This window comes from Entelurus aequoreus, linkage group LG07 (assembly GCF_033978785.1).
Source record: "Entelurus aequoreus isolate RoL-2023_Sb linkage group LG07, RoL_Eaeq_v1.1, whole genome shotgun sequence".
Taxonomy (NCBI): domain Eukaryota; kingdom Metazoa; phylum Chordata; class Actinopteri; order Syngnathiformes; family Syngnathidae; genus Entelurus; species Entelurus aequoreus.
In genome coordinates, this window is record NC_084737.1 from 18823666 (window position 1) to 18843631 (window position 19966).

Genomic DNA, 19966 nt, shown 5'->3' on the forward strand with positions numbered 1-19966 from the left:
TGGAATAATGGTTGGGAAATGACCAAATTTCAATGGTCAAATCAACGTCAGAACCTGATGTTGAATAAACATTGTCAAAAATAATGTTGTTTCAATGTTGTATTAGTGTTGTAAAATATTGGTTGGAAAATGACCAAAATTCAATGGTCAAATCAACGTCAGAACCCAACATTGATTAAACGTTGTAAAAAGGCATGATGTTTCAACGTTGTATTTGTGTTGTGGAATAATGGTTTGCAAATGACCAAATATCAATGGACAAATCAACATCACAACCTGACATTGAATAAACATCGTCAAAAAGCATGTTGTTTAAACGTTGTATTTGTGTTGTAGAATATTGGTTGGGAAATGACCAAATCTCAATGGTCAAATCAAGGTCAGAACCCAACATTGATTAAACGTCGTCAAAAAGCATGTTGTTTCAACGTTGTATTTGTGTTGTGGAATAATGGTTTGAAAAGGACCAAATATCAATGGTCAAATCAACATCACAACCTGACATTGAATAAACATTGTCAAAAAGCATGTTGTTTCAAAGTTGTATTTGTGTTGTGGAATAATGGTTGGGAAATGACCAAATATCAATGGTCAAATCAACATCACAACCTGACATTGAATAAACATTGTCAAAAAGCATGTTGTTTCAACGTTGTATTTGTGTTGTAGAATATTGGTTGGGAAATGACAAAATTTCAATGGTCAAATCAACGTCAGAACCCAACATTGATTAAACATCGTCAAAAAGCTTGTTTTTTCAACGTTGTATTTGTGTTGTAGAATATTGGTTGGGAAATGACCTAAAATTCAATGTCAAATCAACGTCACAACCTGACATTGATTAACCGTTGTCAAAAAGCATGTTGTTTCAACGTTGTATTTGTGTTGTAGAATATTGGTTGGGAAATGACAAAATTTCAATGGTCAAATCAACGTCAGGACCCAACATTGATTAAACATCGTCAAAAAGCTTGTTTTTTCAACGTTGTATTTGTGTTGTAGAATATTGGTTGGGAAATAACCTAAAATTCAATGTCAAATCAACGTCACAACCTGACATTGATTAACCGTTGTCAAAAAGCATGTTGTTTCAACGTTGTATTTGTGTTGTAGAATATTGGTTGGAAAATGACCAAATATCAATGGTCAAATCAACCTGACATTGAATAAACATTGTCAAAAAGCATGTTGTTTCAACGTTGTATTTGTGTTGTAGAATATTGGTTGGGAAATGACCACATTTCAATGGTCAAATCAACGTCAGAACCTGATGTTGAATAAACATTGTCAAAAATAATGTTTTTTCAATGTTGAATTAGTAATGTAAAATATTGGTTGGAAAATGACCAAAATTCAATGGTCAAATCAACGTCAGAACCCAACATTGATTAAACGTTGTAAAAAAGCATGTTGTTTCAACGTTGTATTTGTGTTGTGGAATAATGTTTCGGAAATGACCAAATTTCAATGGTCAAATCAACATCACAACCTGACATTGAATAAACATTGTCAAAAAGCATGTTGTTTCTATGTTGAATTAGTGTTGTAACATATTGGTTGGAAAATGACCAAAATTCAAAGGTCAAATCAACGTCAGAACCCAACATTGATTAAACGTTGTAAAAAAGTATGTTGTTTCAACGTAGTATTTGTGTTGTGGAATAATGGTTGGGAAATTACCAAATATCAATGGTCAAATCAACGTCAGAACCTGATGTTGAATAAACATTGTCAAAAAGCATGTTTTTTCAACGTTGTATTTGTGTTGTAGAATATTGGTTGGGAAATGACCAAATTTCAATGGGGAAATCAACGTCAGAACCTGATGTTGAATAAACATTGTCAAAAATAATGTTGTTTCAATGTTGTATTAGTGTTGTAAAATATTGGTTGGAAAATGACCAAAATTCAATGGTCAAATCAACGTCAGAACCCAACATTGATTAAACGTTGTAAAAAGGCATGATGTTTCAACGTTGTATTTGTGTTGTGGAATAATGGTTTGGAAATGACCAAATCTCAATGGTCAAATCAAGGTCAGAACCCAACATTGATTAAACGTCGTCAAAAAGCATGTTGTTTCAACGTTGTATTTGTGTTGTAGAATATTGGTTGGAAAATGACCAAAATTCAATGGTCAAATCAACGTCAGAACCCAACATTGATTAAACGTTGTAAAAAGGCATGATGTTTCAACGTTGTATTTGTGTTGTGGAATAATGGTTTGAAAAGGACCAAATATCAATGGTCAAATCAACATCACAACCTGACATTGAATAAACATTGTCAAAAAGCATGTTGTTTCAACGTTGTATTTGTGTTGTGGAATAATGGTTGGGAAATGACCAAATATCAATGGTCAAATCAACATCACAACCTGACATTGAATAAACATTGTCAAAAAGCATGTTGTTTCAACGTTGTATTTGTGTTGTAGAATATTGGTTGGGAAATGACAAAATTTCAATGGTCAAATCAACGTCAGAACCCAACATTGATTAAACATCGTCAAAAAGCTTGTTTTTTCAACGTTGTATTTGTGTTGTAGAATATTGGTTGGTAAATGACCTAAAATTCAATGTCAAATCAACGTCACAACCTGACATTGATTAGCCGTTGTCAAAAAGCATGTTGTTTCGACGTTGTATTTGTGTTGTAGAATATTGGTTGGAAAATGACCAAAATTCAATGGTCAAATCAACAACAGAACCCAACATTGATTAAACGTTGTAAAAAAAGCAGGGTGTGTCAACGTTGTATTTGTGTTGTAGAATATTGGTTTGGAAATTACCCAAATTTCAATGTTCAAATCAATGTCACAACTTGACATTGATTAAACGTCGTTAAAAAGCATGTTGTTTCAACGTTGTATTCGTGTTGTAGAATATTGGTTGGAAAATGACCAAATTTCAATGGTCAAATCAACGTCAAAACCTGATGTTGAATAAACATGGTCAAAAAGTAGGTTGTTTCAACGTTGTATTTGTATTGTAGAATATTGGTTGGGAAATGACTACATTTCAATGTTGTTTCAACTTTATGTTTGAGTTGCTCAACCTAATTCAACACGTTCTCAACGTCGTTCCAATGTCTCGTGCCTGCTGGGCTTTGTCTGGCTCACATCTCCTTCCAGACCCTTCCACTCATACCTAAACTTTAGACTTCAACTCACTGGTTGCTGGACGCGGTCCCCGGACACGGGCACGGCTGGCACGCCTGAGCGCCGCCTGTTGTGGGGTTTCCATAGTAACCAGTCTGGCACCGCTCGCACCTGGCGCCGCCAGTGTTGTGGAGACATTGCTGACGGACACGGAGAAGGGGGGAAAAAAAGCGTTGAGGAGTAACAATTATCGCATTCCGGTGGCGAGATGAAGCAAGGTGAGGGGTGGGAAAGAACAAAGGGATGAAAAAAACGTCTGAGGAGACCTACCAGACACCTGCCGCTCTCAGGGTCACAGCTGCTGGCGTGGCCATTGCACTCACACCTCTCACAAGTGCCCAGGTAAAGGCCGGAGGTTGTTCGAGTGTAACCTTCTTCACAGTCCTGGGAATAACACCTCAGGTGAGGAACAACAACAAGACAGGGGAAAGCTGGCAGACTAGAAATGATCGGAATCCTTTTTCTTCTCCTTGGAACAAACTCTCTGTAAGTACTCTGCCCTCACTGGTTACCTGGCAGGAGGGGCCTCGATATCCTTGAGGACATGCACACTCTTCCACCTCCAGGGCGTGTTCACTCCCAGTTGAGTCAGGAACAGCGACGTCCATCTTGACATCGGATATACTGCACAAGGTAGTTTGCTGTTAGTGCCGCCATCTTGAAATGATCCGTGTTAGTCGACGTTTCACTTTTTCCACATTTTGTCACGTTACGAAGCTAACTATTACCATGCTTAAGTTAGCATGCTAATCTTAGCGAGCTATCTTTGTGAGCTACTTTTGCTACCGTTTAGCCTAAGTCATATAACTTGGTATGTGACACTTGTCAACTGTTAGCGTGCAAACGATAGCAAGCTAGCAAGCTAACTTAGGCTCACTAACTTTTTAATCTATTCTTACACTTTTTTTTTTCTATTTCCACAGCCATACATCTTTGAGTCGTATAACTTGGTATATGAAACATGCTGACTTAGACTTAGACAAACTTTAATGATTCATAAGGGAAATTGTTCCACACAGTAGCTCAGTTACAATGATGGAAAGTGTAAGGATAGAAAGGACAATGCAGGTATAAATAGACTAAATATAGCGATATAAAATATAACATACACTACCGTTCAAAAGTTTGGGGTCACATTGAAATGTCCTTATTTTTGAAGGAAAAGCACTGTACTTTTCAATGAAGATAACTTTAAACTAGTCTTAACTTTAAAGAAATACACTCTATACATTGCTAATGTGGTAAATGACTATTCTAGCTGCAAATGTCTGGTTTTTGGTGCAATATCTACATAGGTGTATAGAGGCCCATTTCCAGCAACTATCACTCCAGTGTTCTAATGGTACAATGTGTTTGCTCATTGGCTCAGAAGGCTAATTGATGATTAGAAAACCCTTGTGCAATCATGTTTACACATCTGAAAACAGTTTAGCTCCTTACAGAAGCTACAAAACTGACCTTCCTTTGAGCAGATTGAGTTTCTGGAGCATCACATTTGTGGGGTCAATTAAACGCTCAAAATGGGCAGAAAAAGAGAACTTTCATCTGAAACTCGACAGTCTATTCTTGTTCTTAGAAATGAAGGCTATTCCACAAAATTGTTTGGGTGACCCCAAACTTTTGAACGGTAGTGTATATATGTAATATTTACATAATATATGTACAGTATATTATATATACTGATATATTATATTATGTCTATATCATATATACAATATATAACAATTACCATGTCCAGTGTTCAAAAACAAGAAAAAAATAAATAAAAATTAGGGGTATTTTATTTGAACTAAGCAAAATTATCTGCCAATAGAACAAGAAAATTTGGCTTGTCAAGACTTTCCAAAACAAGAAAATTAGCTAACTTCAATGAATCCAAAAATACCTTAAAATAAGTACATTCTCACTAATAACAAGTGCACTTTTCTTGGTAGAAAAAAAAAAGAGACCTTTTTACTCAATATGTTGAAAAATATTCTTAAATTTATTAAATGCTAGTGCCTTTATCTTGACATAATGATATGCGCTCGGCATTAGATTTCTTGAAACCAGCAAACTTATACTAAAAACTAATTTATTGTTCTTAATGGAAAGGCAACAAGGCAACCGCTTGTTACTCTCGGGGTCTCCTAGCCGCTCAGGCAAATCATATGGTCTAAAAATGCATTTTTCCATTGATAACATGACATCATTGCGCCAAGTGCGTGCTCTTTCAGTCAATTAGTGCGCATATATACAGCCTGGCCCCCGGCCAAACTTTTTTTAATTGTTATTTTGAAGAATTTATCTGAATGTGCATGAACTATTTCTGTTCAAAATTGTTAGAAATGTCACATGTTAAAGTTTTAAATATTAACTGTCCGTTTACTGTACTGTGCCAACTGTACTACTATATGAGTACGTATTTTTATTTTCAATTGTTTCATTGAAAATAAAACAACAAAGTCCATTTGGCTGTCATGTGTTTTAATTATGAGACATAATTGTGTCAAAGTCATGATTTTTTATTTCATGCTTGAAATAAGAAATTATTGCTTTAAAAAAGCAGTTTTATACTTGTGAGTGTTGATAACACAGCTTTGCATCAGTTGATGTTCTAGTTTCAAGCATGTTGTACTCAATTTAGGTCATCAAATCTCAGCTACAAGCTGTAATATCTTACTGAGATAATGTAAGACCAAAACCCTTAAAACAAGTAAAACACTAACATAAAATCTGCTTAGTGAGAAGAATTATCTTATCAGACAGAAAATAAGCAAATATCACCCTTATTTGAGATATTTAATCTTACTTAGATTTCAGTTTTTGCAGTGTACTGATATATTATATTATGTCTATATCATATATACAATACATAACAATGACCATGTACAATATTACAGTATATGTGACAGCTGCAGCATAAAATAGAGAGTAAATCCAGCAGAAAATAGACATTAAAAACAAAGAGAAGTAGCTAACATGGAAGGTGTCAGGTAATAGACAGATATCATCTATTACTGTATGGCGAGTGATTATACAGCTGGATGGAGAGCGGAATGAAGGAGTTCTTGAATCGAAAACTGTGGGAACGAAGCTGAAGGAGCCTGTTGGAGTATGAACTCCGCTGTCCCTCAATTGTCTGGTGGAGTGGGTGGGCAGGATTGTCCACCAGGTGTATTGTCCATTATCATGCTATCGTTAGCACACACGCTAAGTGTTAGCATTTTTATGTAAACTTGCTACTGTTTTAGGCTCGCTCTGATGCTCGTTACACTTAAAACTCACAGATTCAGACACCATCTAATAAGTCTGGCGGCTTTCTGTGACGCCCCGGCCAGAGGTCCAGAGCACAGATAGCAGGCCCATCAAAATTTCCGCGGGAATTTTCTAGTTGTGTGAGTGCACCAAAGCTTTCCCCCATATGGTTTTCTACACCAAAATTCATTTATTTATTATTATTATTGTTTTTCAACTTCTTCTTCAGATTTTGGTGCGTTCTACCTTCCACATTTTTCACCCGATTCAAACCGCTCCAACTTTAAACCTTTCAGCCTGTTCAGGAATTGCGGCCTTTCCCTTGACAAATGTTCTAATTTCAAAATGTAATACAGTTTTTTCCTCAAAATTCTACACAAAATACCCCATAATGACATGCAAAAAGTTTTTTTTTTCATTTATTTTTTGCAAATGAATTAAAAATAAAAAACTAAATAAATCACATGAACATAAGTATTCACAAAATTAAATTATAAATTATATAAACTTGCTACTGTTTTAGGCTAGCTCTGTGGCTCGTTACACTTAAAACTCACAGATTCAGACACCATCTAATAAGTCTGGCGGCTTTTGGCGACCCCCGGCCAGAGGTCCAGAGCACAGATAGCAGGCCCATCAAAATTTCGACGAGAATTTTCTAGTTGTGTGAGTACACCAAAATTCATCTATTTATTATTATTATTGTTATTCAACTTATTATTCTTCTTCTTCTTCAGATGTTGGTGCGTTCTACCTTCCTCCACATTTTTCACCCGATTCAAACCATTCCACCTTCAAACTGTTCAGCCTATTCAGGAATTGCGGCCTTTCACTTGACAAATTTTCTAGTTTCAAAATGTAACACATTTTTCCCTCAAAATTCTACACAAAATACCCCATAATGACATGTAAAAAGGTTTTTTTTCCCTTTATTTTTTGCAAATGTATTAAAAATAAAAAAAACTAAATAAATCACATGAACATAAGTATTCAAAAAATTTGCTCAACTTTGCTCAATACTTTGGCATCAATTCCAGGCCCAAGTATTTTTGAATACGATGCCACAAGCTTGGCACACCTATCTTTGGGCGCTTTCAAGCTCCTTATGGAGCCATCCAGGATGTCTCTGTACATCGCTGCATTCATCGTTCCCTCTATCCTGACCAGTCCCCCAGTTCCTGCCGAGGAAAAACACCCCCACAGCATGATGCTGCCACCACCATGCGTCACTGTCGGGATGGTGTTGGCCTGCTGATGAGCGGTGCCTGGTTTCCACCAAACATGACGCCTGGCATTCACACCAAAGACTTCAATCTTTGTCGCATCAGACCAGAGAATTTAGTTTGAGAGTCTTTCATGTGCATTTTGGCAAACTTTTGACTCAGAAATGGCTTCCGTCAGGCCTGATTGGTGGATTGTCCTTCTGGAATGTTCTCCTCTCGCCACAGAGAAATGCTGTAGCTCCATGGCCTTGGTCACCTTGAGCTTCAGAGGTGCTGCGAAGAGGAATGAGAAAAACTGCCCAAAGATAGGTGTGCCAGGTTTGTGGCATCGTATTCAAAAATACTTGAGGCTGGAATTGCTGCCAAAGGTGCATCAACATGTCATTTTTTATTTTCCATCAATTTTCAAATTAAAAAAAAAAAAGTTTTACATTGTCATTATGGGGTATTGTGTGTAGAATTTTGAGGACACAAACGAATGTGAATACTTGAATGCGACCTCCTTTCCTACCTGCTCTCCGCCATGTTGTCCGCATACGAGGCCCGAATCAGCAAAGCGCTGACGTCGGCCAGAGCCATCAGGAGGTGTTCCCGCGTGCACGACTGCCCGTCGGTGCGACGCCATTCCGACTGCCGGGAGACAAAAGACACTTTAGCGTGCGCCCCGGCAACAGGAGTGGCCGGCGAGCGACACAAACCTCTCTGAATGTCACGGTGACGGTTTGCGAGGCGCGCGGGAGGGCCTTGGTCTGGGCGTAGTGCTCCAGGGAGATGCCGTTGCCCTGGAGGACCACGTCTGGCTGGCCGTCGATCACCAGCGAGCGCTGAAACTGCTCAAAACGCACCGTGTAACGCAGCTCGCCGCCGTAGGCCGTCACCTGGGAGCAAAGGCGGCGGAGACAAGAAGTCAGGTCAACAAATAAAAGAGTTGCAGCTACTTTTATAGGCACTTGCTGAATTCAGTCAGTACGACCAAGTACCGATTCCTAGTGGCGTCAAAAACATCCATTTATTGACTCGTGATTCTTAATGGTACACTGCAAAAACTGAAATCTAAGTAAGATTAAATATCTCAAATAAGGGTTATATTTGTTTATTTTCTGTCTGATAAGATAATTCTTCTCACTAAGCAGATTTTATGTTAGAGTGTTTTACTTGTTTTAAGGGTTTTGGTCCTAAATTATCTTAGTAAGATATTACAGCTTGTAGCTAAGATTTGATGACTTATATTGAGTAAAACATGCTTGAAACTAGAATACCAACTTATGCAAAGCTGTGTCATCAACACTCACAAGTATAAAACTACTTTCTTAAAGTAATGACTCTTCTTTGCTGGTTGCGGGGACACTTGGTCTGGCGACCCACCGCCAAGTCCCCCCTCCGCCCTCCCATGACTCTTGATCTTGCCTTGTTTTTGTTGGACATCTGGAATCTGTCCTTAAAGGAGGGGGTACTGTCATGATCCGTGGTCCGGATCATGTTTTTGTTATGTTCTGTTAGTTTTGGACTCCATAGTTCCGGTTTTTTGTGCACTCTTGTTTGTTTTGGTTGCCATGGTTGCGTATTAGTTTCACCTGCCTCTTGTGTTCAGGACGCTCACCTGGCTCTAATCATGAGACATTATTTAAGCCTGCCTTTGCGAGTCAGTCGGCCTGGCGTCATTGTTTGTGTCATGCAATGCCGTAGTTTATGCTAAGTGTTTACCTCATGCCTTGCCAAGTGAGTCGTGTTTGTTTCATGCCACAGTTTCGTGTTTGTTCCACGCCATAGTTTATGCTGTTTTGTTTACCTCATGCCCTGCCAAGATTTCTTGAGAAGATTAAAATATGTTCCTACCTGCAAGTCCTGTCCGGAGTGATCCGTTTGCATCCCGGGGAAACAAACCTCGCAGCAAGCTGCGACCCCCCCCGTCGTGACAAATACAGAAATGTATCGGAGCTGTTTATCTATTTAATGGAGGAATGTAGTTCATTATAGAACTAGCAGCCAATGTTATTAAAAATAATTGATTTTGAATCGAGAATTGTTTCGAATCGAGAATCGATTCTGAATCCAACCGAATCGTGTGGTGCCCAACGACTCACAGCCCTACTGATTCGCCTAAAATCAAACTGCACCATATTTTGGTCCCTTTGTTGCCCCTGTGCAGACTCGGCACCGCCTTAAGCTACAGGTGTGCTCAAAGAAGACCGCCTCTTAAGTAATGTCGTCATTGTCCATGCTAACAAAGCAAGCACGCCTGATAAAAAACACTCGAAAGTAAGGCTCCACTTTTCAAAATGCTAATATACATTGGTAATGCCATATACGTGCTACTAATTAGCATTAGCGATTTTACATGGCAATTTCCACACCTCGAAATTGTAAATGGAACCCGCAACTAAGAAGCACGTTACAATCAAACCGATGGTGTGCAATAGGTACAACACTTACAGTATTAACCCTCTGTAGGACTCAGCAAAACACAAGACTGGCACATTCAACTTAATGGCAAAGACTTCTTCCTGACACACCTCGGACAAGAAAGCAAAATATAACAACTGGGGTCCGGATCATGTTTTGTGTTTTCGGTTAGTTTTGGACTCCTTAAGTTCCTGTTTGTGCACCTCGGAGTTGGTTACCATGGCTATCTATTATAGAGACTAGGAGGCAGGCAGGTCGTCGTCGGGGCAGGCGTGGAAGCAGCAGACGTCGGCGAGGCAGGCGTGGAAGCAGCCGACGACGTGCCTGCCTCCTAGTCTTGGTGCCTGTCTCCTAGTCTCTGATTAGCAGCAGGTGAGCGTCCCGAACACAAGAGGCATGTGAAAATAATAGGTAGCCACGGTAACCAACTCAGAGGTGCACAAACAGGAACTAAAGGAGTCCAAAACTAACCGAAAACACAAAACATGATCCGGACCACGGATCATGACAACAACTGGACAACACAGTTATTATTAGCAGCTCACTCTTAAATGTTGCATTAAAATATTATTTGTAAACACATTTATTGCAACATGAGCACTCGGCTTGGGCTGATTGTCAATAAGTCGATCGGTCGATCGATAAATGAAAATGCACGCCATCATTTGGCCGAAAATATGATAAATTGCAGAGTCTGTGTGTTAGTCTTCTTCGTCTCTCGCGTTCAAACAGGGTGCAAGCGGGTTCGTTCCATACATGGCTCTCGGGGATAGCAACAACAACAAAAAACTCCTACAAAACAAACGAGCGAGTTTTTCCAATCGTATTAGAGATAGGATTTATGGCTCTTTGAAGGCAGCCGGATCTTTGGAGAAACTGACAACCCTAAATTCCAGACTAGAAGCTGCTAATTTGAACCCTGCGGCTTGTAAAACGGTCTGGCTGACGTATGGATTTTTTTTAAAACACATCCACAGTCACTTAAAAGGTGCGTTATTGTTTGTGCTATGGCGCCATCTTTTGGATGAGTTCGCTCACTGCAAGTGCCGCTGGATGACTGCGAATTCCTGCTGTTTAAAGCTTTGAACCGAAAGTAGACGTGTTGTTCCGTCTTCTAGCCGTCCATAGCGTTTCTACTCGTAAGAATTCTTCATTCATCACTCCAAGCAACGTTGGTAAGTTTTACAATATAACTAAAACAATTCTTACTTACTAAAGCGTCCAATGTGTGATGTCTGTAGGAGTGTTTTCATGCATATTTGTAAGTGCTATCGCAATGTAATCAAGCTAGCCTCGTTAGCATTAGCTAATATGCTAACATTTACTGTGTTGGTATTATTAACTTACAATGGCCTTCTTTTTATATTGTTTCACTTTCACAAATTCCTCAGAAAATTCACCAAAACGTCACCGTGGAGTTATTGAGTCTGTTTAGCTGATTGGAGAGCTAGCTTGCGCGGCTAGTGGGTCCATGACGATGACTTCTGTTTCGTTCGATCAGCCTAACTTTTTTCCTACGCTTTGAACCCCGCAGCTTATAAAACGGTGCGACTAATTTACCGATTTTTCTTCGCTGGCGGCCTTAATGTTTTGATTTGGACAAATAGCTTTCATATACGCCGGCAGAGATACTGAAGAGGTGTGTTATTGTTTGCGTTATGGCGCCATCTGTTGGACGAGTTCGCTCGCTGCAGGTGCAGCAGGTTGAAAATGTATTTCCTGTTTCTGCCTGAAACCGGAAGTAAAACCGTCCGTAGCGTTTTTGCACGAAATGACTCTTCATTCATCACTCCAAACAAAATTAGTTTAGCCATGAAGTAAATCGTTTTCATAAAAAACATGCAAAGACAATTACCGTATTTTTCGGAGTATAAGTCGCTCCAGAGTATAAATCGCACCGGCCGAAAATGCATAATAAAGAAGGGAAAAAACATATAAGTCGCACTGGAGTATAAGTCGCATTTTTTGGGGAAATTAATTTGATAAAACCCAACACCAAAAATAGACATTTGAAAGGCAATTTAAAATAAATAAAGAATAGTGAATAACAGGCTGAATAAGTGTACGTTATATGAGGCATAAATAACCAACTGAGAACGTGTCTGGTATGTTAACGTAACATATTATGGTAAGAGTCATTCAAATAACTATAACATATAGAACATGCTATATGTTTACCAAACAATCTGTCACTCCTAATCGCTAAATCCCATGAAATCTTATACGTCTAGTCTCTTACGGGAATGAGCTAAATAATATTATTTTGATATTTTACGGTAATGTGTTAATAATTTCACACATAAGTCGCTCCTGAGTATAAGTCGCACCCCCGGCCAAACTATGAAAAAAAACTGCGACTTATAGTCCGAAAAATATGGTAAAAGGTGTGTTATTGTTTGTGCTATGGCGCCATCTTTTGGATGAGTTCGCTCACTGCAGGTGCTGCTGGATGAATGCAAATTATTGCTGTTTAAAGCTTTGAACCGGAAATAGAAGTACCGTTCCGTCTTTTAGCCGTCCATAGCGTTGCTACTCGTATGGATTCTTCGCTCATCACACCAAACAACATTTGTAAGTTTTACAATACAACTAAAACAATTCTTATTTACTAAACCGCCCCATGTGTGATGTCCGTCGGAGTGTTTTCATGCATAGCGTTATCGTAATGTAATCAAGCTGGCCTTGTTAGCGTTAGCTAATATGCTAACTTACAACAACACTATTGTTTCAGGTTCACAAATCCCTCAGTAAATTCACCGAAACGTCACCGTGGAGTTATTGAGTCTGTTTCGCTGATTGGAGAGCTAGCTTGCGCAGCTAGTGGGTCCATGGCGATGACTTCTGTTTTGTTTGATCAGCCGTTTTACTGCCGTGTCACAGACAGCGTTTTGAAACAATTAAAGGCCTACTGAAACCCACTACTACTGACCACGCAGTCTGATAGTTTATATATCAATGATGAAATCTTAACATTGCAACACATGCCAATACGGCTGGGTTAGATTAGTAAAGTGCAATTTTAAATTTCCCGTGAAATATTCTGCTGAAAACGTCTCGGTATGATGACGTTTGCGCGTGACGTCACGGATTGTGCGGACATATTGGGACACCATTGTGGCCAGCTATTAAGTCGTCTGTTTTCATCGCAAAATTCCACAGTATTCTGGACATCTGTGTTGGTGAATCTTTTGCAATTTGTTTAATGAACAATGAAGACAGCAAAGAAGAAAGCTGTAGGTGGGAAGCGGTGTATTAGCGGCCGGCTGCAGTAACACAACCAGGAGGACTTTGAGTTGGATAGCAGACGCGCTACCGAGAGTACGCAGCTTTGGCTTCCAAACATTTGATCGCTTGCCCGTATGTGCGTGCCGCTATGTGCATGTCACGTACGTAACTTTGGGGAAATATATGTGCTGTATGAACTTTACGGAGGTGAACGGTACTTTGGGCTGTGGGATTGAGTGTGTTGTGCGGGTGTTTGAGTTGTATTGGTGGGTTATATGGACGGGAGGGGGAAAGTGTTTGTTATGCGGATTAATTTGTGGCATATTAAATATAAGCCTGGTTGTGTTGTGGCTAATAGAGTATATATACACTACCGTTCAAAAGTTTGGGGTCACATTGAAATGTCCTTATTCTTGAAGGAAAAGCACTGTACTTTTCAATGAAGATAACTTTAAACTAGTCTTAACTTTAAAGAAATACACTCTATACATTGCTAATGTGGTAAATGACTATTCTAGCTGCAAATGTCTGGTTTTTGGTGCAATATCTACATAGGTGTATAGAGGCCCATTTCCAGCAACTATCACTCCAGTGTTCTAATGGTACAATGTGTATGCTCAGAAGGCTAATTGATGATTAGAAAACCCTTGTGCAATCATGTTCACACATCTGAAAACAGTTTAGCTCGTTACAGAAGCTACAAAACTGACCTTCCTTTGAGCAGATTGAGTTTCTGGAGCATCACATTCGTGGGGTCAATTAAACGCTCAAAATGGCCAGAAAAAGAGAACTTTTATCTGAAACTCGACAGTCAATTCTTGTTCTTAGAAATGAAGGCTATTCCACAAAATTGTTTGGGTGATCCCAAACTTTTGAACAGTAGTGTATGTCTTGTGTTTATTTACTGTTTTAGTCATTCCCAGCTGAATATCAGGTCCCACCCGCCTCTCACAGCATCTTCCCTATCTGAATCGCTTCCACTGCCCTCTAATCCTTCACTCTCACTTTCCTCATCCACGAATCTTTCATCCTCGCTCAAATTAATGGGGTAATCGTCGCTTTCTCGGTCCGAATCGCTCTCGCTGCTGGTGGCCATGATTGTAAACAATGTGCAGATGTGAGGCGCTCCACAACCTGTGACGTCACGCTACTTCCGGTACAGGCAAGGCTTTTTTTTTATCAGCGACCAAAAGTTGCGAACTTTATCGTCGATGTTCTCTACTAAATCCTTTCAGCAAAAATATGGCAATATTGCAAAATGATCAAGTATGACACATAGAATGGACCTGCTATCCCCGTTTAAATAAGACAATTTCATTTCAGTAGGGCTTTAAGGTATGTAAATAAACATTTACAGAATATTTCTGTGTAAATAACTAATTTTCCAACTGCGGCTTATAGTCAGGTGCGACTTATATATGATTTATTTTAATTTTTTTATCTAAAATCCAGTGGGTGTGGCTTATAGTCCCATGCGCTCTACAGTCCAAGGAAATACAGTAGTTGTTGTGCTTTGCAAACACAAAAAAAAACAAATTTTCTCAGGGTAATGCTTGAAAGGTATTTCCCCGCCCAGACTCCGACCGTGAGCGGGAAGTCACCAGACATCTGTGCTTCTCTGCCAACTGGAGCTTCAAAGGAAGCTCTGCCGTGCGGGCAGGTCCAGGAACCGACATGTCGAGACACGAGCGTGTGCGACAGAAAGACCGGAGAAATGGAGCTGAATGAAACCCGCTTCCCCTTGCTTGATCTCACCTTATCTCCTCTGAAGCTCTCCGGCAGGACCCAGTAGTAGATGTCCTTGGGGATAGTGGAGAAGTAGCGGTAGACCACCTCAGAGGGGCCCCTCTGAGAGATGCCCTCGGTGATAGTTCTGCTGTTGCCGCCGTTGGTGAGGCTAAAAAGCTGCCCGTTCACTCCTCCTCGCACCTGGAAGATCACACCTGAGTTGGAACTCCGGGGGAGCACTTTCCCCCTCCATCTAGGAAGTCCTACCTGATCCCGACTCCAAGTGGAGCTGGCGCACTGCTTGGTGACGCCCATGCAGAAACAAGGCAGACAGCCCTCGGGGTTGATCCCCGAGAGATGGAAGAAGCCGGGCTTGCACTCGTCACACTGCGCGCCCGCCACGTTGTTCTGCAACGCCAACAAGAAGTCATGTGCCACCTTTCTTTCTTCAATACAGAAGTGTACAAACCACCTCTTCAAAATAAAGGCTTTATTTTAACTAAAAAAAACATATGTTTCTTATTGTGATCAAAGAACGATTTATGGAGTAAATAAGATGTTGAACATACTCGACAACTTGTCTTTTAGTAGGAAGTAAACAAACAAAGACTTCTAATTAGTCTGCTGACGTATGCAGTAACATATTGTGTCGTTTTATTTTGTCAACATTATTCATCTACAAAACCCAAAACCAGTGAAGTTGGCACGTTGTGTAAATGGTAAATAAAAACAGAATACAATGGTTTGCAAATCCTTTTCAACTTATATTCAATTGAATAGACTGCAAAGACAAGATATTTAATGTTGGTTGTTTTTTTGTGTGGATATAATCATTAACTTAGAATTTAATGGCAGCAACACATTGCAAAAAAGTAGTCACAGGGGCATTTTTACCACTGTGTTACATGGCCTTTCCTTTTAACAACACTTAGTAAACGTTTGGGAACTGAGGAGACCAATTTTTTAAGCTTTTCAGGTGGAATTTTTTCCCATTCTTGCTTGATGTACAGCTTAAGTTGTTCAACAGTCTGGGGTCTCCCTTGTGGTATTTTAGGCTTCATATTGCGCCACACATTTTCAATGGGAGACAGGTCTGGACTACAGGCAGGCCAGTCTAGTACCCGCACTCTTTTACTATGAAGCCACGCCGTTGTAACACGTGGCTTGGCATTGTCTTGCTGAAATAAGCAGGGGCGTCCATGGTAACGTTGCTTGGATGGCAACATATGCTGCTCCAAAACCTGTATGTACCTTTCAGCATTAATGGTGCCTTCACAGATGTATAAGTTACCCATGCCTTGGGCACTAATACACCCCCATACCATCACAGATGCTGGCTTTTGAACTTTGCGCCTGTAACAATCCGGATGGTTCTTTTCCTCTTTGGTCCGGAGGACACGACGTCCACAGTTTCCAAAAACAATTTGAAATGTGGACTCGTCAGACCACAGAGCACTTTTCCACTTCGCATCAGTCCATCTTAGATGAGCTCGGGCCCAGCGAAGCATTTCTGGGTGTTGTTGATAAATGGCTTTCGCTTTGCATAGTAGAGTTTTAACTTGCACAAACAGATGTAGCGACCAACTGTAGTTACTGAAAGTGGTTTTTTGAAGTGTACCTGAGCCCATGTGGTGATATCCTTTACACACTGAAGTGGCTTTTTGATGCAGATTGAAGTTCCGTAATGTCACCGCTTACGTGCAATGATTTCTCCAGATTCTCTGAACCTCTTGATGATATTAGAGACCGTAGAATGGTGAAATCCCTAAATTCCTTGCAATAGCTGGTTGAGAAATGTTGTTCTTAAACTGTTGGACAATTTGCTCACGCATTTGTTCACAAAGTGGTGACACTCGCCCCATCCTTGTTTGTGAATGACTGAGCATTTCATGGAAGCTGCTTTTATACCCAATCATGGCACCCACCTGTTCCCAATTAGCCTGTTCACCTGTGGGACGTTCCAAATAAGTGTTTGATGAGCATTCCTCAACTTTCTCAGTCTTTTTTGCCACCTGTGCCAGCTTTTTGGAAAGGCATCAAACTCCAAATGAGCTAATATTTGCAAAAAATTACAAATGTTTGCAGTTCAAACGTGAAATATGTTGTCTTTGCAGTCTATTCAATTGAATATAGGTTGAAAATAATTTTCTAATCATTGTATTCTGTTTTTATTTACCATTTACACAACGTGCCAACTTCACTGGTTCTGGGTTTTGTACTTGTTCCTGTTAATATCTGATCACTTCCCGTTTGAACTTGTTCTATCTACACTTCTGTTCAAATGTAATAATCACGTATTCTTCTCTTCTTTAATGCTTTACATCAGTTTTGGCTGATACTGCACATTTGGGTATGGATCTGATACCAAGTAGTTCCAGGATTATAGATTGATCATAACTAAAGTTCTCCTGTGTCCAGGGACGTATTTATTGACTTTATAAACAATAACAAAAGATTTTGTGATAATGTAATTATATATCTGTATAGATCCACCTGTTTGTTTACATTTAGAAGTGCTAGCTTGCTGTTAGCAGTGCGCTATTGTATCCTCTTACGGTGCGCAGTGAAGCATGATTAGCTATTTATCATCCTCCAGTGATAATGGTACTTGTAACAAACTTACTTTATTTGTCGCCATGGAGGCCAGGATTAGTCATTTAGAAGTAGCTCAAACACTGTGGAGGGACGTTAGCCGCCAGCCAGCTATGTTTTAAAGCACAACTTGCAGTGTTTCCTTCTTCTGTCTCCACTTGTAAGTGCTCTGTGTGTGTGTCGACTCACAAGCGCCTGGGCTCATATTAGCAGCAATGTCACCAAGGAATACCAGTATTTTTCACAGGCAGTATAGTACTCTTTCAATTCCTTAGTACTGGTATACTAAAGTGTAAATGTAAATGGTTGCTATCTTCCCAAAGGTTGAGGAGCATGCCTGGTCTACCTTGCAGCTGCAGGGCCTGCTGTTGGAGCTGATGCTTCCTCTGTTATCGCACTTGGTTTCTGCAGGGGGGGTGGGGGGTGGGGGGGGACAGTGGAAAGTGGAAAGTGGAAAGATGAAGACACGCGGAGGGGGAAAGTTCACGTGGGAGTGTTCCACCAGCGCCGCATACCTGTGCCATTAGCACATTCTACTGAAACAACTGCAAATGTTAGAAAGGGGCACTCACGCAGAGGAGCACATTTTCCATTTAGCAGGAGGGGGTTGCCTTGGTAACCAGGAGCACATCTGCAAGATAGAGATGGTAGTTAACAATGTAAAATACAACATTAATCTATTCACATCCATATGCAATTGGATTTAAAAAATGTAAATATACACATATATATATATTTTTTTTAAATAATTTATTTACAAAAAATTTGTAGGCCATCTCCAATCAACCAAAAAAAAAAACAATTGAAAATAATTAAAACTTTTTAATCGTTTTTGGCCCCCCCAAAAACATCACCAGTAACATGTAACATGCCTTTTAAAACGTTGTCTAAAAACAACGCTATATATATAGAGTTGTTTTTATACAACATTTTATATATATATATATATATATATATATATATATATATATATATATATATATATATATATATATATATATATATATATATATATATATATACATATATATATATATATATATATATACATATATATATATATATATATATATATATATATATATATATATATATATATATATATATATATATATATATATATATATATATATGTATATATATATATATACTGTATATGTATATATGTATATATATATATGTATTAGGGCTGCAACAACTAATCGATTAAATCGATTAAAATCAATTATAAAAATAGTTGGCGATTAATTTAGTCATCGATTCGTTGGATCTATGCTATGTGCATGCGCAGAGGCAATTTTTAAAAATTTTTTTTATAAACCTTTATTTATAAACTGCAACATGTACAAACAGCTGAGAAACAATAATAAAAATAAGTATGGTACCAGTATGCTGTTTTTTTCCAATAAAATACTGGAAAGGATAGAAATGTAGTTTGTCTCTTTTATCCGATTATTAATCGATTAATCGAAGTAATAATCGACAGATTAATCAAATAATCAAATTAATTGTTAGTTGCAGCCCATATATATATATATATATATATATATATATATATATATATATATATATATATATATATATATATATATATATATATATATATATATATACATATATATATATATATATATATATATATATACATATTATATGTATATATATGTATATATATATATACAGTATATATATATATATATATATATATATATATATATACATATATATATATATATATATATATATTATATACATATATATTATATGTGTGTATATATATATATATATATATACACACATATAATATATATGTATATAATATATATATATATATATATATATATATATATATATATATATATACATATATACAGTATATATATATATATATATATATATATATATATATATATATATATATATATATATATTATATACATATATATTATATGTGTGTATATATATATATATATATATAATTTTTTTTTATATATATATATATATATATATATATATATATATATATATATATATATATATATATATATATATATATATATATATATATATATATATATATATATATATATATATATATATATGTATATATATATATATATATATATATATACCGTATTTCCTTGAATTGGCGCCGGGAATATAGTATTCGCCTGCCTAGAATTACAGCCGGGTCAAACTCGTTTCGCAAAATAATTAGCGCATGCTTGGCACTTCCGCCGGGTCAAATATGAGTCATTAAATGACTCCCGCCTCCAGGTGGTAGAGGGCGCTAGCGATCCTTCTTGCGACTACCAGTACTGCAGGAGACAGGTACTGCAGAAGAAGACAACAAGCAGCAAGCATGCAGCAATTGTTTGCTTGCACTTTTAACATGGAG

At 38.2% G+C, this 19966-nt stretch overlaps 1 protein-coding gene across 1 annotated transcript in view; it reads right to left on the reverse strand.

Annotated features, from left to right (window-relative positions):
• hspg2 (heparan sulfate proteoglycan 2) overlaps positions 1-19966 on the reverse strand; it is a 337691-nt gene that overhangs the window by 157347 nt on the left and 160378 nt on the right. The window contains exons 21-29 of the mRNA XM_062052774.1: positions 18141-18199; positions 17915-17973; positions 15244-15384; positions 15004-15177; positions 8319-8498; positions 8132-8250; positions 3673-3784; positions 3431-3544; positions 3173-3300 (exon numbers count right to left, since the gene is read on the reverse strand). Coding sequence (XP_061908758.1) covers positions 3173-3300; positions 3431-3544; positions 3673-3784; positions 8132-8250; positions 8319-8498; positions 15004-15177; positions 15244-15384; positions 17915-17973; positions 18141-18199 — 1086 coding nt within the window. The remainder of the gene's footprint in view (positions 1-3172; positions 3301-3430; positions 3545-3672; positions 3785-8131; positions 8251-8318; positions 8499-15003; positions 15178-15243; positions 15385-17914; positions 17974-18140; positions 18200-19966) is intronic.